This window comes from Falco biarmicus, chromosome 10 (genome assembly GCF_023638135.1).
Source record: "Falco biarmicus isolate bFalBia1 chromosome 10, bFalBia1.pri, whole genome shotgun sequence".
In the NCBI taxonomy this organism is placed as follows: domain Eukaryota; kingdom Metazoa; phylum Chordata; class Aves; order Falconiformes; family Falconidae; genus Falco; species Falco biarmicus.
In genome coordinates this window covers 17604729-17625041 of record NC_079297.1, presented here as the reverse complement: position 1 = coordinate 17625041, position 20313 = coordinate 17604729, and the positions used below count along the sequence as shown (strand labels likewise).

Below are 20313 nucleotides of genomic sequence, written 5' to 3'. Positions count from 1 at the left end.
TGCCGTATGCAGAGCTGTGAGCAAACCAGCAGCCCACGGTAGCATTTCCCACTGTAGACATTCAGGATTTTAATTAAGATGCTGGAAAGGAGCAGCAGTCCCAAATTGCTCCCTTGGCCTGGCCCCTCGACAGGGTTCGTTTTCACCCCACGGGAAGGATGTGGGTATATGAACGGAGGTGGGATGTAACAAAACCCTTGGAGAAAGCACTTGGCTAGACACCAGCAGCCCCAGGAAACACCTCTGGGAGCTGTGAGAGGGGAAGCCGTGTCCGTGTGGGTTTCATAGCAGGGAGGGGAGGTGGGGTGAGGGATGTTAGGAAAAAATTCTTCATGGGAGTGTGGTCAAGCATCAGACCAAACTGGCCAGGGAGGTGGTGGAGTCACCATCCCTGCAGGTAAGAAACACATAGATGCGGTGCTTGGGGACATGGGTTAGTGGTGGCCTTGGCAGTGCCCGATTAACGGTTGGACTTGATGATCTCAGAGGGCTTTTCCAACCTGAATGAGTCCCTGATTCCCTGATTCTATAAGCCATTTCCCCAAGCTTCGATGCTCCAGGGGAAGCCCTGCTGTACATGCTCCCTGGGCAACCATCTCAGCTTTCCCCACTGTGGGGAGATGCAGGGAGCCAGGAGGCACGCGGTGCTGGGGCTCAGGCAGGAGGTACGGTTGATGCCTGGCCCTAATTAAAAGGACGTACTTCCCACTGGGAACCCCTTTGCTGCAGTCCCCCTGAAAGGGTAACTGCACGGTAAAATAACCCCATCCCCACGCTTGCAGGCATGAGAGCATCACAGGTAGTTGCTAACTCGGCTTTTATTGTCACAGGACGCAGCAGCAGACAACACGAGGGGTCACTACAGGGGGGACACAGGCATGCTACACTGCAGCTCTTCCAGCACATTCACCTTGAACGGCAGCACCGCACTGTGCATCGGGCAGGAGGGAGGGAAAGAGACAATGCCGCAGGGAGAAGATGCCACCAGCTGCAATCCCTGCTCCTTTCCATGCCTTTGCTGCCCCATCTCTGTGCAAAAAGACAAATTCTCAGGCCATGGTGATTTTTCCTTTAGGGATGGGGTAATTAATAAGCAGACAAGGGGGTCCCTGCAAGGAGCATCATTTGCACCTCCTGCTCTCGGCTCCGTTGCTGGCTTAACAGTTGGACTCCATGATCTTAAATGTCTTTTCCAACCAAAACGATTCTGTGACTCTATGCTTCAAATTGCCACCCAGTGGTTTCACTTGCACCACACTCAGCTGAGTCACAGGGTAAAGGCATTAACAGGAGGAGCTGCCCCGGGAACAGTGCTCGCCTCGGATGGAGAAGCATGATCGTAGCCTAAGGTCTCGATGTGCATCGGAACCCTGGTCTGCTCGATTTGCCTCCCCTTGGAGACAGCTGCCCCAGCGAGACAGAGAAGTAAAACAGGGGCACACTTGGTGACAGCAGCAACCCCGGCACAGCACCGAGCACGCCGTGCCTTCAGCCGGAGGGGCAGCTGCAGCATCTGCTGCCTTCGCTGTCCTTTGCCTGCCTGGGATTTTATTTACAGGGTTATTAAAGGAGAGTGTGCCAAGGAGTCTGAAACATTAAAAAATGGGTGTTTTTTTTTAAAAGCCAGGGATTAACAGGCTTTTTTTCTTCCCACTGTAAACAAATCTGTTTTGCTTTTAATCATGCCCTTGGTGCCAGCCCATGAGCAGCCAGGGAGGGAGAAGGGCCCCAGCTCCGTGGGATGCAGAGGTCTGTCCCTCCACAGCGGCTTCAGTTCACAAACCCTGGGGAAAACTGGGACAGAAACGCAGCTCTGGGCACCAACAGGCGGACGCTGCTGGCTGCAGGTGGGCAAAACGGCTGGCCTGGATCTTGGTGGAGGACCACAACAGAGGCAGACGGGGACACAGCCCTCCATCGCCCACTAACGCATGCAGCTGGTGGGTCTGGGGGCACCAGCGGGTGGATGTGGCAGCAACCACCCCCCGGAGCAGCCAGCCAGGCTGGAAAGGTTTCAAGCAGCCAGAGGATTTTACCCACAAGCAATGCTGAGCAGCAAAAGCAACAGCCGTTTTCCCCAAGGCAGAGACGGCTGGTGACAGCCCAGGAGCCAGCGTGACCTTCAGGGTCACCCTGGCCTGGTGGGTGCACACCCCGGGGTGCAAACAGACACAGCAATCTTAGGGGAGCCAGGAAACCCAAACAGATGTGTCTGTGGTGCTGGGTCTGATCCCCGCCGAAACACTTCTGAGCCTCCAAGGGTTGACCCAACACCACTGAAGTCACCACAAACCACCTTTGCTACTGACTTCGGCCATGCAGGAGGAGAAAGAGGGAGCAAAGGGGTAAGATGGACAAAGAACATCTTCCCTGCAGACACAAAGCCTGATTGTAAAACCTATGGGCTTTAAAAGGCTGTTGTACCTCAATCCCACCCTCCCCACCGCTTAACCGTCCCCTGGGAGGCAGCACAGCCCCACGAGCTGCCCCGCAACCCTGGGGCTGAGGCAATGGGCACCCTCGCAGCAGGATAACCTGTCCCTCCATCCCAGCTCGGCCATCACTCTCGCCTCCGCACTGGGGAAGCTCACTCGGGGATGTAGTCCCTGAAGGAGTTAAAGCTGAGGCTACGGCCCGCTGAGTTCAAGGTGGAGCTGCCTTGCATCTTAGGGATCTTCTCCATCAGCTTTGACACTGTCCTCCTCTTGAAGGAGCCCGGGGAGAAGTGCCCCTGCCTCATGAGCTCCTGGTAGAGGGTGTTGAACACCACCACGGTCTCTTCGTAGCTATCCCGGGTGGAAATCTCATAGAAAGGAAGCTTTAAGGCTTTGGAGAGGTTTTCACCATCCTCTGTGGACACCATCCTGTCAAACTGCAAGTCCTTCTTGTTGCCCACAATGACGACAGGAGGCTGCTCGCTCCCACTGCTCCGCTTGGGGCTCGAGTGGATGTGGTTGATAAGGAAACACAGCCGCATGACCTCATCGAAGCTGCACCTGTCTGTCACCGAGTAGACCACCGCAAAGCCATCGCCCCATTTGATCTTCTCCTCTATCTGCAGGGAATCCTCCTCCTGCCAGGGCAGACAAGCTCATATTAACACACGAAGCCCCAGTCTCCCCTAAATACCAGCACTGCTGATTGCAGCCTCCCAAGAGGGCCCATCACCGTCTCCCAGAAGGTTTTTGGCCCTGGGCTCACACACAGCAGTGATGTGCAAAGCAGCACAGGTAGCCCAGGGCAGGAATGCGATGGCTTGGGCAAAATGAGAGACAGCAACCAGCCCCAGCCTGATGTGGACAAAGGGAGAGTGTCAGTGCCGCTAAAGTGGGTATGCAAAGGCAGGGCTGCTGCTAGATGGGAAGCCAGCACAGGGCTCTCCACTGCCCACAGCTGTGGTGCTTGCTGGCTCCTTCATCCCAGCACCCTCCCGCTCCCTGAGCTGTCTCCCTGTCCTCAGGATGCTCCACCAATGCAAGGAGCTGAGCTGCGCTGCACACCAGTAAGGGGCCTGGGGAAATACTTAGCTGAAGCCACACTGTAATTGAGCTAGAGAGACATAAATCCTCCAAAACATCCTTTCCCAAGATAAACGCATCTTGATCGATATTTCAGACACAACAGATTAAAGCTGGTGTAAGAGCAGGGATTGCCTTCAGCGGCAAGTCGCCCTTCCCCGATGGTATTTTCCAAGGTCGGCCAGCTATGGAACAGCGTGAGCTCACCTGTCCCGCTGTATCGAGGATCTCAAAGTGCACCATCTCCCCGTCAATGACAGCCATGTGTCTGTAAATCATTTCTGGAGGACAGACAGAAAAGCATGTGTAAGAGAAGTGCCAGGCAGCAAATGACAACCCCAGTGGCCTCAATGCAAGCTGTGCTGGAGAAGTCGACTTTCACCTGCTGCAACCTACAGCCCATGTGGCCTCTGTTTCGAGTCCACATCTTGAACCGGTCCTCAGCCTGTTCCCTCACACCTGGGAAGGGCAGTCCTGTACCCACAGCAGCAAGCTCAGCACCTCCAACGGGCAGCAGAGCCCCCTGCCAGCACCCAGCCAGCTTTCCCCTTGCTGGAAATAAAAGGGCAACAGTGACCAAAGCGCTGGAGCAAAAAGGTGTCACGGAGTGATGCTTCTGCAAAGGAAGAGGGGCTTGGCAGGAGGGTATGAAAAGCTGGGGTTTGTTTTGAGACCCTGCTCATGCTCCCGACCCAGCCCTTTGCCCAGCCGGTGTTGGACTCCCACCCCAAAGCAGCGGGAGAGCAGCTCCTTTCTAACCAAGCAAGAAAAGCAGCTGTAAAGGAGCGCACCTGGGCAGCTCCTCCAGCACAAAACCTGCTGCCAGCTTCACTAATATCATCAGGAAATAAAACCAGTCAGCACTGCACTTGGCAGCCGCTCTGTGTGCAGCATGCTCGATGGGAGGCCTTGCTCCATGCCAATGGAGCACCTCAGTCACGCTGGGTGCCACGCACGACAGGGCAGAAACCCGCTTGGCTTGGCCATCTGTGGGAAAAACCAGGCACCTTCCCTCTCCTCTGGCACGGGGAAGCAGCAGGTACACTCACCGTACGGCCTCTGTATTTTATTACATCGCATGGAGTGAGCCCAACAGGAGGAAGAAGCAGCAGGCAGAAACGAAAAAGAAATTGCCCTCTGGGGGAAAAAGGCATTGCTCACCGTAACAAGAGAGGAGCGGGGATGTAAAGGACAGATGTGGCAGCGGTAGGGTTGTTTTTAAACCCAAACCTTTCCCTCTGACCACCTGTGAACCAGCTGGGTTAGAGCAACACAGAGACTTCCCAAATTTCCCAGCCTTGCAGGTGATGGCAGGAGTTAGGCAGAGGGATGCACAGCCAGTGACTGGTCACTTCTGGGATACTTCAGCAGGGACATGACTTCAGTGCCCAAAAAACCTCAAACTCAAATGCAAAACAAAACCTAGAAGACAGGAAAGCACAAGCTGCTGCTCCAGTGGCTTAGATACCCCCTTCCCCCTAAATGCCACCTCCCAGCAAATTGCTCCAGGATGACAGATGAGTAAGCACGTGGTGCTTTCTCGTGGGATGTCAGTGCTCACCCCAACAGATTTTGCCTTAACAAAACAACAGAAAAGGAAAAAGGGATGCAAGAGAAAAGAGGTGCCATGATGGCTGGTGGTTCTGACCGCTGCCAGTCTGGTCGAGGAGGAAGAGGAGCAGATACGGTGAGTGTGGGAGCAGAGCTGGCTCTGCTGCACATGGCGTTGGGTGCACCACAGCCTGCAGGCTGAGCCAGTGACAGCAGAAAAGGTGACAAGAAAAAGGACTTTACCTACCTAGGGTTGGGTCATAGTCTCCAATGAATCTCCTGGTGATGAATCTTACGGTCAGTGCTGTAAGAAAACCACAACAAACCCAGTTACAGCTGTCAGATCAAACTGCAGAGAAACATGGGCCGACTGAGACAGGAGGGATGGAGCAAAGACCTGCCCCAGCCTCACGGGGAACTGCCCGTGTGGGCACCGGAAGACATCCCAGCAGCGATGCTGCAGACCCGGCCCCATAAGGATCAGGTTATGACAGGGTTGGGTAAAACGTCTTCGCAGGTGCCCGGGCAGGCTGGGTCACCGCTGCATGCTTTGGGCTGCCCTACGATGACCAGAGAAGACTGCAATAAAGCGGCAACGACCAGATCTTAGCAGGAGGTGAGGGTGAAGCAGACTGGGAAAGGATCACGGTTCCCAGGTGGATGCCTTGGACCAAGATTGTTACAAGCCCTCTTTTCTCACAGCAAAGTCCTTGGCTGATGTCACAGCTCGTGCAGGCTGTCCTCTGCCTTGCTTTACCCTGCGTACAATGTGGGAAAAGCATGTCAGGATGGGCAGGAGCCCACTCAGGCTGGTAGTTCCCACCTTACCTCTTCTACAAAGCCTAAAAAATTTCCAGAGCTCATAGACATCAGGCATTTCAAAAGAACTCCATTGCCACCCCAGGAACAGGCTAGATGGTTTTTGCATGTTAGCACACTTTTGCATTGAGGACCGACACCCACCGCATGACGGGATGCCCAGGCAGAGAAAAAGGTTCCTGCCCAGCTCCTTGAGCAACACACCAGGCCCCTCTGCCCAAAGCTGCCTGCTTGTTGTCAGCAGCAAAACACCCGTCAGTCAATAAAATATAGCCCAACAGCAACAGAAAGCACCAAGCCCCCCACCCCCAGCAACCCCTCCTGCACTGCTGCTGGCAGAAGCATCCCTCCAGGACATGTGGACGCAGCAGCTCGGGAGCCCTGAGAGCAGCAGTGAGAAGCAGCCAGGCTCCGCAGGAGGTGGCCAAGACCACAGGCATCTCACGGCACTGGGCAGCGTGGCAGGCAGAGCCCCGGCAGAGCTGCACCCCACCAATGCACCCACCCGCAGCCCCTCACACATGGGGTTCATTTTCCTGCATGGTCGAGGTTGAGAAATTGCATTTTCTGGCCTTGATCCTGCAAAGATTTATGCATGTGCTGGAGTTTTTATGCCAGGTGAGCGATCCCCTCGGTGGCCTCCAGCCAGCTGCTCGCCAGCAGCGAGCTCAGCGTGGGGGCCAGGCGGTGCGGGGCCAGGCTCTTGCCCTGTATCACCAACACCGATGGTATAACAGCCTGGATGGGTCCCATGAATTTCAGCACTGTTTATTTAACCCAACCCCAGCATACCACATGGAGAAAGGAAGGCCACTGGCACCAAATCCCATAAAATTCATCACAAGGGCAGTCAGAGGAACACAGGGCACAGCAAGCTGGGAGGTCCTCCCTACACCAGCCATGTGTTGTAGCAAAACCAGCCCTGGAAAGGCACCTGGCAGCATTAAGCACTGGGGGAGTGAGCGCTGAGCAGATGTCCCACAGACCAGCTCACCCCTGGGTGGACACAGCACCTCCCTGCCCTGCCTGTGCCTGGGAATTCACATCCCCAGCACGAGGATGCTGGGCACAGGCGGGGACCACTGGCTACGCTTCACCCTTGCAAGGAGTCCTGCTCCCCAGTGGCTCCCCGGCGTGCAGTGGGACAAAGCAACCCTCTGCCCCTTCTGCCTGCTGGCACAGTATCAACATGGAGATTGAATAATTTGGCCCAATTTTTCCTCCTTGCAAGGAAAGGCAGGAACAGCCACAGCACAGCGCTGCGGGCAATTAAACCCCTCTTATCCAATTACTACATCTCCCTGCACCAGAACCCAGGAGATGCGAAGCCCAAATTACACTCTAATGCTAGGCAGGGTGGAGGTCTGCTGAAGCTGGAGGCTTGCCTGATAGCTCCATCAAACATGGCAAGGGCTTTCTCCTCGCTGGGGAAAAATACTGCCACTCATCATCCCTCTCCATCCAGCCAGGCTCAAGGAGACAGACCTAGGCTCCAGAGCAAGGGCTTGTTTGAGGTGGGCAAGCTCTCTGGGGACAGGAAAAAAAAAATAATCAAAGAGGTACCTTATGTTTTCCCGCAAGGGGTAGCAAAAGCTTTGCTTTGCCATTGTGCAAGTTCTCTAAGTGGGTATTTCCAGCAATATGGACAGCAGGCAGGGCTGAGGCTCAGCTGGCAAACAGACAGGAGTGGGAAACGGGGTGGGGAGGGGAGAAAGGAAAGGCTTTCTCAGTTACGAAGCAATTTAGAGGTGCTGAAAATCCTGCTGGTCTGCACAGGGTGGGGAGGCAGCCGGAGTGTACCCGTCACTCTGGCTAACAGAACACTGAGCTTTGCTAAACATCCCCGACACGGCCAAAGGGCCACAAAGCTGCATCTGTCCCTGCCCCGATAAGTGCTGGGTCTCATGACAGTCTCAGCACCCGGGGAAGCCTCCTCAGCACGGCAGGGCAGAAGCAGGTGAGATGCCACCAAGATGCCAGTGAGATGCTACCAAGCCGGCTTTGTTTCAGGAAGAGCGTGGCGAGGCAAGCAGCACCCCAAGGGTGGATGCAGGAACACGGTGCTGAGGAGCTGGCCAGAAACATGCTTTTGCTTTGACACAAAGCCAACATAACTTCTACTTGACTTTTCACACCTGCAGCCTCAAGAACCCCATAAAAAAAGCCCTGGGAGAGCTGCGAGGAGACCGTGATGCTCGGGCTGAAGGAGAGTTACAGGACAGGCGATGAGGAGCAGGTGGTGCTTGGCTGCCATCAATTTACCAGCAGCAGAGAACCTGCCTCCAAGGCTATGCCAGGGCTCATGGTGAGAGAACCCCTTTTCCTGGCAAGGAAAACCCATGGCTTGGAGCCGGTGCCTGTGGGCACCAAGAGGTCACTCCCAGCCTTTCATGGGGAAGGGGAAACAACAGCGAAACCAAGGTGCTGTTTGGCCATGCGCAGAGTGAGGGCATGACGGACAGAGCCCACAGCAGCTCGCTAAAATGGGTTGTCTTGCCCAGGATGGGATAATTACCGGGTGGTGATGATTTGGCAGAGACCAGCAGCCACACAGAGGAGGTGGTTGGGGATGTGTCTGCACGCCGGGGCTGCAGCTTGGCTCGGACCGAGGAGAAACTGCAGCTCTGGCTGCCGGGGGGTAATTCAGGGGCCGCCCTGTAACGGCAGCACTACACAAACCCGGCTCTGCGTCATGGAGCTGGAAAAGCAAAGGAGCAAATGCAATGGGAGGTTCAAACGTTACAGCTCCTCTGCTCAGAACATATCAAAGCAGGCTGCGCAGGATCCAGCCCTTCCCCAGTGAAACTCCCTGGCACGCGAGGAGCTTTTGCAGCAGCAGCAGAAGTGACCAGTCTTGAAAAGAGATCACCGCAGGTGACCCACTGCATCTGTTGGTGAAGGACCCTCTGGCCAAGCCAAAGTCTTACTTTTCTGCTCACCTTCATCTCCATCCCTACCTTTTGGAATATCTTTCTGCAGGGAATTGCCTTTAGGCTCTAACAGGGTGCACTCGGAAAGCACTAGCATCTCCGAAAGCAGCTCTCCACCCTTGCAGAGCGAGCAAGCTTTCCTTTGGCTCTCAGCTCTTCCCTGCAGAGTAAAAAGGAGAGCTGCATTTTGGGGAGAAAAGCACAAACACCCTATCAGATGTTGTTTCAGAAATGCCTTGCTCTTTGTTCTTGGAAAGAGTGAGGCAACACAACTTGGTCCTCAAGATCCAAGCTAATTCAAAAGACCTTCCAGGCTGCCTTGGTGCTCAGGAGCCGACCCACGCGCCTGATGCTGCAGATACGCCCGTTCAAAGCCAAACCCACCACACAGCCCTCCGTACCTGACATCTTTTCAACGCCAGCTGCTTCAAAAATGCACCATCAATGCCTGAGTGTGATTTTCTGGTGCAGACAGAGAAACCGGTGGTTTGGAGGGTGAAGGGAGCACAGGAGCATAGCTAATGGAAGTGATGCTTAAGCTCTTCAAGGTGTTAATGACGGTAATGGGTATGGACAGGCTGTGCAGGGCCGGGAGTGAAAGGCAGTGCAGAGGGTGAGAGCTGGCTTGGAAAATCAACAGGAGCGAAAAGCGGAATTAGGGGAAAATGAGTGGGAATGGGGAAAAAAAAACCAACAGCGAGAGCAAGGCAGGAGGGCAGAGCTCAGGAGGGACAGGACAGAAGCTGCACACCAGGAGAGAAAAAACTGAGCAGGAGCGTGAGGGGAGAATAAACCTCACCAAAACCAGGATATGGCACAAAACCCCCTCAAAACCACAAGATGCTGATGAAAAGCTGACACCAGGCAGGACTGAGGCACTCCCGCACAGAAATTGCTTTCCCCATGCAAATTTGGGGGCAGCTTGTCCCAGCTGGTGATCAGCAAATGTTCCCCCATGTCTTGCCCCCCACACCCCACTGCACCAGTCAGGATCTGTGTGTTTGCCCCGGGAATGTGGCTTCCCACCTGAGCCACGCTTCCTGCTTCTTCCACCCCAGCATCTCTGCCCTAAGCAGCTTCTCCTGCCCTCCTGCACCTGCCTGGCTCCTGTCTGGGGGATTCACCACCTTCTCATCTTCCAAGCTGCCTCTGGGTTTCCAACCCTGCCCATCACAGAAGGGATTTGACGGAACAAGCATGTAACTTGGCAAAACTGCTCTGTGGAAATAACCAAGGATCCCGCAGGAGGTGTGTATGAGCATCTCCAAAGAGGCAACCAAATTATCAGAAGAGTGAGAGAAGTCAGGCTTGATTTGTAGAAAGCACCTGATTCTGTATCATATGTTAGGCAGCCACCCAAAGCCAGAGTGCATGGTGGTGTATGAGAAGAGGAGCCAATTAAATTGATTAAAAATTGGCTGGAGTGCAAGAACACAAGCGAAGCTGCCAGTCGGAAGAAGTGGATACAGGCAGAGAGGCGTCAGCACGTTGACGCAGCCTTATAAGGAATTTTTTTTCCCCATCTTGAACATAAGTAACCTCAGAAAGGGCTCTCCCTTGGAGAGCCCCAAAGCTGAAAGGGTTAATTTTATACTCAATTTGGTCTCTGGGAATGACTGTGGATGGCTCGATGCAGCACTAACCTGCCATTGTGGCAGGGGCTGGGGACCTCCCGGACCGCATCGAGCCCTGCGCACCCACGTGCTGCTCTGTTTATGCTGCTGCATAACACATCCCTCTTGCGAGCGTAATGGCTCACAGCACCAATCCATCTTCGGTTTGTGTTTTGTAAGCAGAGCTTTCCTCTGAAGCACAGTGAACTTTACACTGGCTAACATCAACAGCAGCAGGCAGAAGATAACGCAGGCTCCGCCTGGGCTGGATTCACAGCCGCCCACAGGTGATTTACGAAGCCCCGGACAAACCTTTAAACTACTGATGGTGATCAGCCATGGGTGTGCACCCAAACCCGGCCCTGCTCGCTCAGAGGATCTGGGACCTCAGATCACCAGATCTTGAAGATTTCCAAAAAAACAAACTCTTCCTGAGAACTGAGGGTTTTTTTTTTCCCTGTCCAGATTTTAATCCACCTTTCGATTGGCCACACACCTTGGCCCCCTCAGGTCTCCCAGCCTGGCTTCTGCTTCCCAAGGGGGCAGCTGCCAACAGCTCACCCGATGCTCCAGCATGGGGTCCACTCTCATCCTGCCAGGACCGGGAGCTTGGTGGCTCAGACATGGCTTCAGATGAAACCCACCTTCCCCCTCCCCAAAACAGGGGATCCCCACACACTGTACCCCTTCCTCCCCCAGCCAGCACTGGCAGCCCTGTCTCTCCCCGTGCCCTGAGGACCAGCCACCTGCCATAGCCCATCCTCCCCAGTCCCGCAGGAGCTCGAGAGATGATGATTTTGGCTCCTTCCCCACATTTCACACACAGGTTGCTCGGGCCAGATGCTCACAGTCCATCACCTGGGGTGTCAACCACCCCGCCGGGCGGGGAAAGCACTTAGAGGGTTTCCTCATCCCCAGCTTTGCCTGGCACAGGGGCTCGCAGGCAGCAGGACCTGGCAGCCCACGCAGAGCACCCACTGAAGATGACATGCTGTCCCTTTGCAAAAGAAGGTGGGCAGAACAGCACCCAAGGGGACAAAGGCAGGGAGAGACACATGTCAAGGCAGCTGCCAGCCCATGGGGGATCGCTTGCCTGAGGTTCCTGGGAGCTGATCCTGGTTCCTGACACGCTCTAGCTCTCCGTTGCACGAGCAGAGTATTGATTACCTCCCTCTACCCTAATTTCATGGCCTGTGTTACTGTCACAGCCCGAGAGGATGGCAAGGGATGCGCTGCTGGAAGGCATGAAGGCTGCAGGCACCCACAGAGCTGAGCCACCACAAGGCAGAGTGGCCTTGCACGACACCCAGCCCCACCACAGCAGCCACCGAGGGCAGCACCGGGGCCAAACCCAGCTGGAGGAACCTTTAAAGACCCTTGGCATGATCTGACCATATGGAGGAGGCACAATGGCATCTTGATTGCCCGCAGGAAGGGCTCGAAGCTCCCAGGCACCCACTCCGCACTGGATGGGATCGATGCCGGCAAGGGAAGCACATATGTTCAGGCTGGGGTGGGGGGCTAGCCAAAGCGCTTCGTACACTTTGTACAACCATCACTCACTGCTCCATCTGCTTGCAGGGAATTTGTGGCCAAACACTGCGTGTGGACCCTCCCGGCGCGCTGGGTACACCCAGAGCCGAGCCCCGTTCCTGTGCTCCCCCTTCCCGGTGCTGGGCTGCTTGCTCACTGAGATCTGGGAGTTGCCTCCTTTAATTTAATCAGGGAAATCATGATTTTTCACTAATGCTAGGCAAGAGGCTCGTTGGTTACTGTATATGGAAACACAACTTCGACAGCCCCAACAGCCAAAGCTGCTGGCCACGAGCCAGGTGGAGGTGCCACCACTTAGTGAAAGGTTATGGCTCCGGAGCAGCAAGCCAGTGGGACATTGCCCTGTCCCCACGGACAGACAGCCCGGCCGTGTCCCTCCCAAACTGCCCGTGGATCCCTGCCCCCCGGCCCCACTGCAATAAAAATGTAGACAGGCACCTTTCCTGGCCAGTGGCACCTCTCACCCCGCTCCTGGCGCGCTGGGTGCTGCGCAGACGGATCGGAGGGCGCCTTCGCCCGTGGGTGCCCACAGCCCGGGACAGAGGAGCAGGAAGGGGTGGAAGGATGATCCCCAGGCAGGAATGGGGGTGAAGGAGAGAGCTCAGATGCTCCCAGCTCAGCATCCCAAATCCCCCACCCCCTAAAAAATCCAAATGGCGAGCACTGAGCAAAGCGCAGGGAAAGGGAGTTTTCCTAAAAGACAACTAAACCCAGTGCCGTTAAACCAGGCACTGTGAACGCGGCTCCCTTCGCCAAACACACGCAACAAACTCAAAGCACCCGGTGAAGAACAAACCTGAGTTGGGCTCTTGGTCCCGAAAGCTGCCGCGGCCAGTGCGGGCCCACCCTGCCCCACCCCCCCCCACTCGCTTTGGCTCGGGAAAGCCCCCGGGACGAGCCCCCAGCTCCAAAGCACCCGCTGCTGAGCGCCACGGGGCAAAACTCGGCACCCTGACACCCAGCGGGCTTCGGGTCCACCTGGGCGATGCCCAGCCATCCCGGAGAAACTCCGTCCCCATCCCAGCTTTCTGAAACTGCCCCTGCCTGCTGCCCAACCGCGGCGGGACCCCGGGGGGCTCGACCCTTCTTCCTGGGGAAGAAGACCCGTGGGGATGCTAACGGGATGCTGGAGCAATACCGGGGAGGGGGGATGCCGGGAGGATGCCGCAGGGATGCCGGGGGAATACCGGGGAGCCCAGTCCTACCTGTCTTGCCCACGGCGCTCTGCCCCAGCACGACGAGGCGCAGGCTGCGGGCCGGGCTGAGGCTGACGGAGCGGCGCAGGGGCCGCGGGAAGCTCATGCCGGGGCCGGGGCCGCCACTCTCCCGCTCCGCCGGGCGCTGCTCCGCCGGCTCCGCCCCGAGGGCTGGCTCAGCCCCGGCCCCGCGCAGGCGGGCCCCGGCCGATGTCCTCCTCCTCCTCCGCCCCCTGCCCGTGGGGTCAGGCAGTGGAGCTGGCCCCTACGGCGCCCCGCAGAAGCTGGGAGAGGGGCCCTTCGGGCATCGTGCCTCAGTTTCCCCGCACGCAGGCGGCTCTCGTCGGGACCCTTCACCCAGCGAAAGGAGCTGCTGGCCTGGAGAGCTGCTAGCTTCAAAGGGGGCAACGCGAGGAAGGTGCAGAGCAGGAACGGGAAATGCAGCCAGGGTGCTGCTTCCCCCCACATCCTTGCCTGAAATCAGTGTCTCGGCCACTTCTGTGCAAGGCGTCAATACACAAGCTGGCTTAGCCCCCTGCCTTGCCCCTCATGCGGCAGCACGGTGCCCGCCCAGCTCAGCTGGCCAGACCCAGGTTGCTCTGCCCAGCCAAGCGGCAGCACATGGCCCAGCCCTTGCCTCAACCACCAGCGAGGTAAGGAGCAAACGCCGGTTCTGCACAAACCGGCAACTAAACCCCATTGGGACCAGGGTGCTGAGACTTCACATCGGGCCGGAGCCACACTTTGCACGTGCTGTGGTGCAGCAGCAGCGCAAGGCTGTGAAGTAACAGTGCAAGGGTGTTCCCAAGAGCAAGGGATTATGTGTGCACGCATGTTTGGAAGTGTGGGCACAGCTAACCTGGAACTGCTCCAAGCGGCAGCCAGAGCGGGCATGGATGTGCACTGTGGGTGCACAGGGTGCTGGGAAGAAGGGAAAAGACCTGCAACATCTCGACTGTCTTCAGCAAACCCCAGGACACAGCTTGCCCATGCAACACAGATGCATAGATGACACCGGCACCACAAACTCAAGCAGAAGAGACCTGACCAAGGGTGCGGAGTAATCAAATGCCTGCACTAGGGATTCAGCCTCTTTTCTGAAGGCTTTAGTCATTTCTCTGGCATGGGGATCTCTCTGCTTGACCATCTTGGGTGACTCTGTGTGCAGCAGAGCACAGACCATCCGTGCCACCTTGGATGGTGCTCAAGGCAACATGAAACCCGCCTGATATTTATAGACCGTATCATGTGTCAAAAGTAAACGTGGCTGGTGACTGCAGAAGACATTAGCGCACAAGCAGCGCCTAAGTGGGTGTCTCACCTTGAATGGGGAGAAGGGTTATCGGAAGCATTGCTGCTGCCAGCGGCAGAGCTGTAGCTGTTTGTGCTGCTGGGGCAAAGCTTTGGCTGGAGAGAGGCCCTGGATAAAACAGGGGCTGTCCTGGGGAAGCCCGGAGGGTTCTCCTTGGAGAGCAAGCAGGCCTCACCCAGAAATTCATCTTGCCATCACAAGCTGGCATGTGCTTCCTTGCCTGTGTCCTTCTGTGCGTTAGCTGCTTGCGACAACTGTGTTCCTGCATCGCTTCTCCAAAGCTGATGAGAGACACGTTCATGGCTTGACTACATCTGGAGCCCAGAAGACAACAGCAAGAGCAATAAACCTCAGATTTCAGGACAAAAGCTGATTCCCAGCTGGGTAAGGGGTGGGGGGTGTCAAGAAAAAGAAGTCGCCGTTATGTTCCTTTTCTATTTTTAGCCTGATTTCCTAAGGAAATGAGATGTCTGCAATCAAATCCTCTGTCTTGCCTGATCCTCTTCAATACCACTTTTGAACACATTGCCCAATTTCAGTCAAAGCCAACAGTGAGGGAGAAGCCACAGGGAAAATTCTTTTCCTGCAAGTTTTGTGACAAAAAATGGTCAAATTTCATGTAAAATCAACCCTTGCACTTTGGAAAGCAGGAACTGACCAGCAGGTTCCTGGCTGGAGAATCCAGAGTTAACTATTTCTACTGCTCCCAGGGGCTGTTTGGATCCCCCTTGCAGCAGGAGCATGCTTGGCCTCACCTCTCGGTAAAGCAATTGGCACCGCAGCCTTGTTGTGCCAAGCTGGAAGCCGAGCAGTCCAAACCTGTGTAACTCTACCTACCTTAATTCGGATTGTGTTAAAAGGGCATGGATTCGTGGGGATGCAGGAACAAGGTAGAAGGATGGACTTAATACTGAAGCACAGCAATCAGTGTAGCTGCATTCAGGTGCCAGCCCTGCCGCAGGCTTCCAGAACCACCTTGGGAAAACCACTTCGCCTCCCCCCTTCTGCAACACCAAACCACCGCACTCGTGGCCTCACCACAGGAGCCTGTCCGCTCCCACGGGCATCTCCATTGGGAGGGAGAGGGATGCATGTGCCTCACAGCCCACAGGTGTTTCTAGTTCCATATATTCCACATCAAAAACCCCAAAGCCCAAACCTTGCCCCTTGCAGAGCTGTTCCACCGAGAGGCGTCCCAGTGATGGCAGAGAAAATGATGCCGTCTCATCTTTTTCTTCTAGTGCCAAGGAAAAAAAGACACAAGACCCACCCTCAAGGCTACGACGTCTAGCAAGTGACGAGGTCCCATGCTGGACTTTGGGACTCTTTCAACAGGCCTTTTTGGACTGGTCCTAGCGGTTAGCGAGGGGGCATCCTCCTCTGCCCATCCAGGTCCCCTCTCTGGTGCTTTTGATCAGCCGCGGCACAGTTCAGCATTTCAAGGACATTATTATTTGGCCCAACAAGGTTTCACAGAAGCGGACTGAAGGCAGGGAACGCTCAGCCTTATCCTACACAGAAGGAACCATAGAGAATATTCACGGTAGATGCTCTCAGCGTGGAGAAGGCATCTTTTAACTCTGTGGCAACCTTACGCACAGTCCATCACAACTGGCCTTTTGTCCTTTGACCCTCACTAACCCCCTTCTCTTCACCTCTAAAGGCTCTTGCTGGAGAACACAGTGGTACACCAGGACACTGCCCCGCATCCGAGGGCAGCTCTCGCCAAACCAGCTCTGCAACGTACAAGCATTATTGAAACACAGAGCGCTGTTCCTGCCGCAAAGCCCACAGGGGCAGCATGGGAGAGGTGGTATTTCCATTAAGACAATCTCCTACACTACTTTAGCCTTCGGGACAGAATACAAACATTCAGTGGAGCCCACCAAAAACTTTTTTTTGGTGGAAAGTGCCTAAATCCAGCCATATGTAGTGATGATATGCTTAGGTAGCCCACGGTAGAGCTTTGAAGGAGAAACATCTCTGGCTAGCTTGCATCCAACTTCCTTCTCTGCCTCCAAAACACTGTGTTGTTTCACTTATCTCAAGAACACGGGTAGGATTAGACTGACCTAGACCAGAACTTGGGTGAAGTTGTTTCTTTTTCATCTTTGATTTAAGTCAACAAACCGAACAGTGCTGCAATTCACAGCATTATGCTCACCTCCAGCCCGGTGAAGTGCTGGCCTTGGGGACCACCAGATCACCACGTACTGCTGCAGACTCTCCTGCCCAGATGAGCGACTGAAAGCACCGCTCAGAGAGAAAACAGCTCTACAGCCTTCAAACCATCTCCCGTGACCAGGCTGGATCAGACCACTGTGACCCTCCAACCCAACACCCACTGCTTCAGAGACAATGCAGACAAACATATCCTTGACTTCTTTAGGAAAAGGTTGGCTTGGGCCCCAAAGCCGGTGGGTTTATATCCCTGACAACATGTCTGGGGACTACCCAGAGAAACTCCTACTCACCTCACGCACAGATCTCCTTGGCATGGCGAGAAGCCACATGGGTCTTCCCACACGTGCATTCAGCTCCAGTGACTACACGGTCCCACATTTGCTGGGGACCTTTCAGCAGGATGGCAATGGAAACACAACTTTATCATCTGTAATTGCTGAATAAGCCACCTCCAGCATAACAGAGCACCTGTGGCAGAGCCAGATAAAAGTAGGTGGAGTAGATATTGTTTTCTGTTGAAATATTTGTGGTCAGGCTATTCCATACTTGCCATTTTTTTAAAGCTGTAGAGTCTGCACCGGGAAAGAGGCCAAAGGCACCCATGAATCATGTCCCTGCAAACAAAAATCCAGCAGAAATAAAAAGTTGTCCTAAAGCAGACAAAGAACCAAATCACCTCAGACCATAGCCTCAGACTATGGGAGTCCCATACCATGTTCCAAACTAAATCCCTCCTGGATCATCCGCTCTTTTAAGAGCTCCCCAAAAATTCAACTTTACTGCTTCCGAAAGAAAGAGAAGTAGTGCATTTGGTTTTATTTAGAAAAGATAAAAAAAAAGCCAGTCCCTCTCCATTAGATGATCTGAAGGTGCAGGATGCCAGATCTATGCAGAAACCAACTCAATTTCAAGCTCACTTTGGAGCCTGTGCCCTGTTTTCAAAAATGACCACAGTATTTCAAATCTTTGGTCCCACAATGTTCAGCTCATCTCCTGAGCATTCACCCAAAGGGCTCAAACCCCATTTTTCCAACTCATCTATCACATTTAATTGTCACTCATTAATGATCGTACAAACACTGAGACAATACCGTTATATGGCAAGCTTCGCTGCTAGCGTGCCTCTTGAGAGTTAATGTCAGACGGGGCCATCAGGGAATGTTCTCCAAGAATATAACTGAAGCCACACCGCCCTGTCAATAAACATATTTTTGGTTGCTACAGCAAAGCCAGCATGCAATTAAAAAGTTCTCTCAGACTTCAGAGCCCTCTCCTTTCTCATCAGCTTTGCAGACTCACCCTGTTCCTACCAAAATCAAACCCTGACTTTGCTTCAGCCATGCAAATGCTGAATTAGCAGCCAGGCAGAGACGTGGCAGGAGCAGGGACATGGATCCCAATCACTTGTCCCATGTTCTATAAATAGGGAGAGAGAAAATAGATGAAAGGCACCTAGCCCCAGTGCTTGCTCACACCCAGGCTCACTGGCCACTTTCTGACTTCTCTTTAAGGGCTTTGTACCAGCCCGGACCCTGCGGCAATGCATTCCCTTTCTCTTCTTAATAAAGGGGCTATTTTTTAGGTCACAAGAGACAAGAAAACCTCTAGCACAAGAGAAATCAAACCAACGCAGCTTCCTGGTGTTACACTTTAGTGGTTAGAAATCAGCAACAGACAGAATGTATTTCAACGTGCAGCCAAAGCGTGGCCAGATCATGCTGAGAAAATAAATGTGGCTCCACGTAAGAGTTCAAAGATGCCTTTGCAAAGCTGACAGGGAAAAAAACCACGCCAAAGGGGCACATTAACAGCATTTCCCTTTCATCCCGGAGGCCCAAACGACACATTCCAAGAACTTTTCAAGCTGCTTTGCCACTTCAACTGGATGAACGCCTACAGCTCATGACACGGTAGAGCACATGAATGTGAAACAGCTCCAAATATCATAACCAAGTTGCTGACTCCCTTTGCTGGCCCTTGGGTCCCGAAGACGGAGTTTCATGCACTTTTGTTTTTCCACAGAAGCTGGCCATCAGAGAGGACGGACAGTGATGCTTACAGCGTCTATCATGCTTCATTAGGCTGCACAAATAATGGATCCTCACAATGGGAAGCCTTCACGCTGAGAGAAATGGCTTTGCTTGTGAAGCTTATTTTAGAACACAGAACAACTTGCCAAGAGAAGGAAGAGAAACCCCATCATGTAGGCAATTTAAAACTCGTCCAGACAGAGCTCTGGAGATATGCTGCAGAAAGCTGTCCTGTAGGATGACCAGCATGGGCCGTCTCCCCTTCAATCATGACAATGATCTTATTTTTGTCAGAATGCCAAACCCAAATCCAAGCACCTGGAAGCTGCAGAATTTTCATCTGAGAAGTCATGACCATAGCATCCTGTTGGAGGGTTTAGAAGACTGAAACCTCACTCCAAACCAACGCCTGAAAGCATCTGTATCTGGCGGGGGGTGGGGTGGGGGGTGGAGCACAGCCACAAATTAAGGTGCTACAGTCCACTGCTGCCAGAAGGGTGAAGGATGAGGTCGCGGCGGGGCTGACATTCAGCCAGGCCAGCAGTTCACCATCTCTTGCACAACAGCACGTACCAATTTCAGCCACTGTGTACACTTAATTAGGGCTTGGCTAAACAGTTCCCTTGGCTCCTCAGGAGAGGTGACAGGAGGGGGGAGCGAAGGGTGCCCAGGGGGACTGCATGTCTGGGATGCAGAGGGCAGCAGAGACAGGAGTCCAGTCTGCCACACCCAGGCGTTCCTGCTCAAACTGGGACGTGACAGCGACGTGACTGGCAAAGAAGCAAGGGCACCTCCAGACAACTCTTCCTGAGCAAACCCCTCAGCAGCCCGGCTGGCGAGAAAACAATGCAACACTGACATTTTTCCACAATAAGGAAGCAAAGCCCGTTGTCCTTCTGCCGGGGAATGAAGCCGAGTCCTACCAACATTCTTCGAAAGCACGAGAGAGAAACCAGAACAGCCAGCGGCTTTGTGGCCAGCAGGCAGGGAGCAAGCTGGAATTCGCGTCTGACTCAGAACAGATGGATGCCCTCTGCTCTGGCCCTCCAGCCTCCCTCTGGGCAGCGAAGCCTTATTTACACGAAGTCAAACAGCACTGAGGGGAGAGTATGGGGAACAAACACGGCAGTTTTGCTTCAGAGGTGCTGGATGGCAGGAGCTCAGGTCTGGTTCTCGTCTAACCCACGCGGACGCCTAATCTTAGAGGCTCTGGGCAAAGCATCTCTCAGATTCCACCCTGATGTGATGTGCTGTCCAACAAGATGTTTTGTCCTAACAGATAAATTTTCACTATGAATCAGTGTTTGAGGGGGAAAAAAAAATAAAGCCTGCTTTCTTGAGAAATTTCTGCTCAAACTATTTAAGTATGGGAAACCACATTCAGCAGCCAGAAAGAGGATCACAAGCAGCCACCCCCCAACATGCGAAGCTAAATGAAGTCTTGTGACTTCACTCTGGATAAGAAGGTATCTGCTTCCACCTGGAATGGCAAAAAGCTTTTTTTAAAAAAAATTCCCCTGAAGAAAACGTCAAAAATAATCCTTTCACCTCAGTCTGAGTGCATTTCAAGAAAACCTGACTATTTTGCTCAATTTTATATTAGAAA

The 20313-nt window shown here is 54.1% G+C and overlaps 1 protein-coding gene across 2 annotated transcripts in view; it reads right to left on the bottom strand.

Moving 5' to 3' along the window:
* Positions 1–779: 779 nt before the first annotated feature.
* The window catches only part of LOC130155841 (ras-related and estrogen-regulated growth inhibitor-like), a 22553-nt gene continuing 3019 nt past the window's right edge, over positions 780–20313 (bottom strand). The window contains exons 1-4 of one of the 2 annotated variants that reach the window (XM_056353581.1): positions 13191–13342; positions 5317–5373; positions 3726–3799; positions 780–3073 (exon numbers count right to left, since the gene is read on the bottom strand). In XM_056353581.1, coding sequence (XP_056209556.1) covers positions 2588–3073; positions 3726–3799; positions 5317–5373; positions 13191–13287 — 714 coding nt within the window. In that variant the 5' untranslated portion in view covers positions 13288–13342 and the 3' untranslated portion in view covers positions 780–2587. Of the gene's footprint in view, positions 3074–3725; positions 3800–5316; positions 5374–13190; positions 13343–20313 lie in introns of those variants that run through there. The other variant, XM_056353582.1, reaches the window with a different exon arrangement.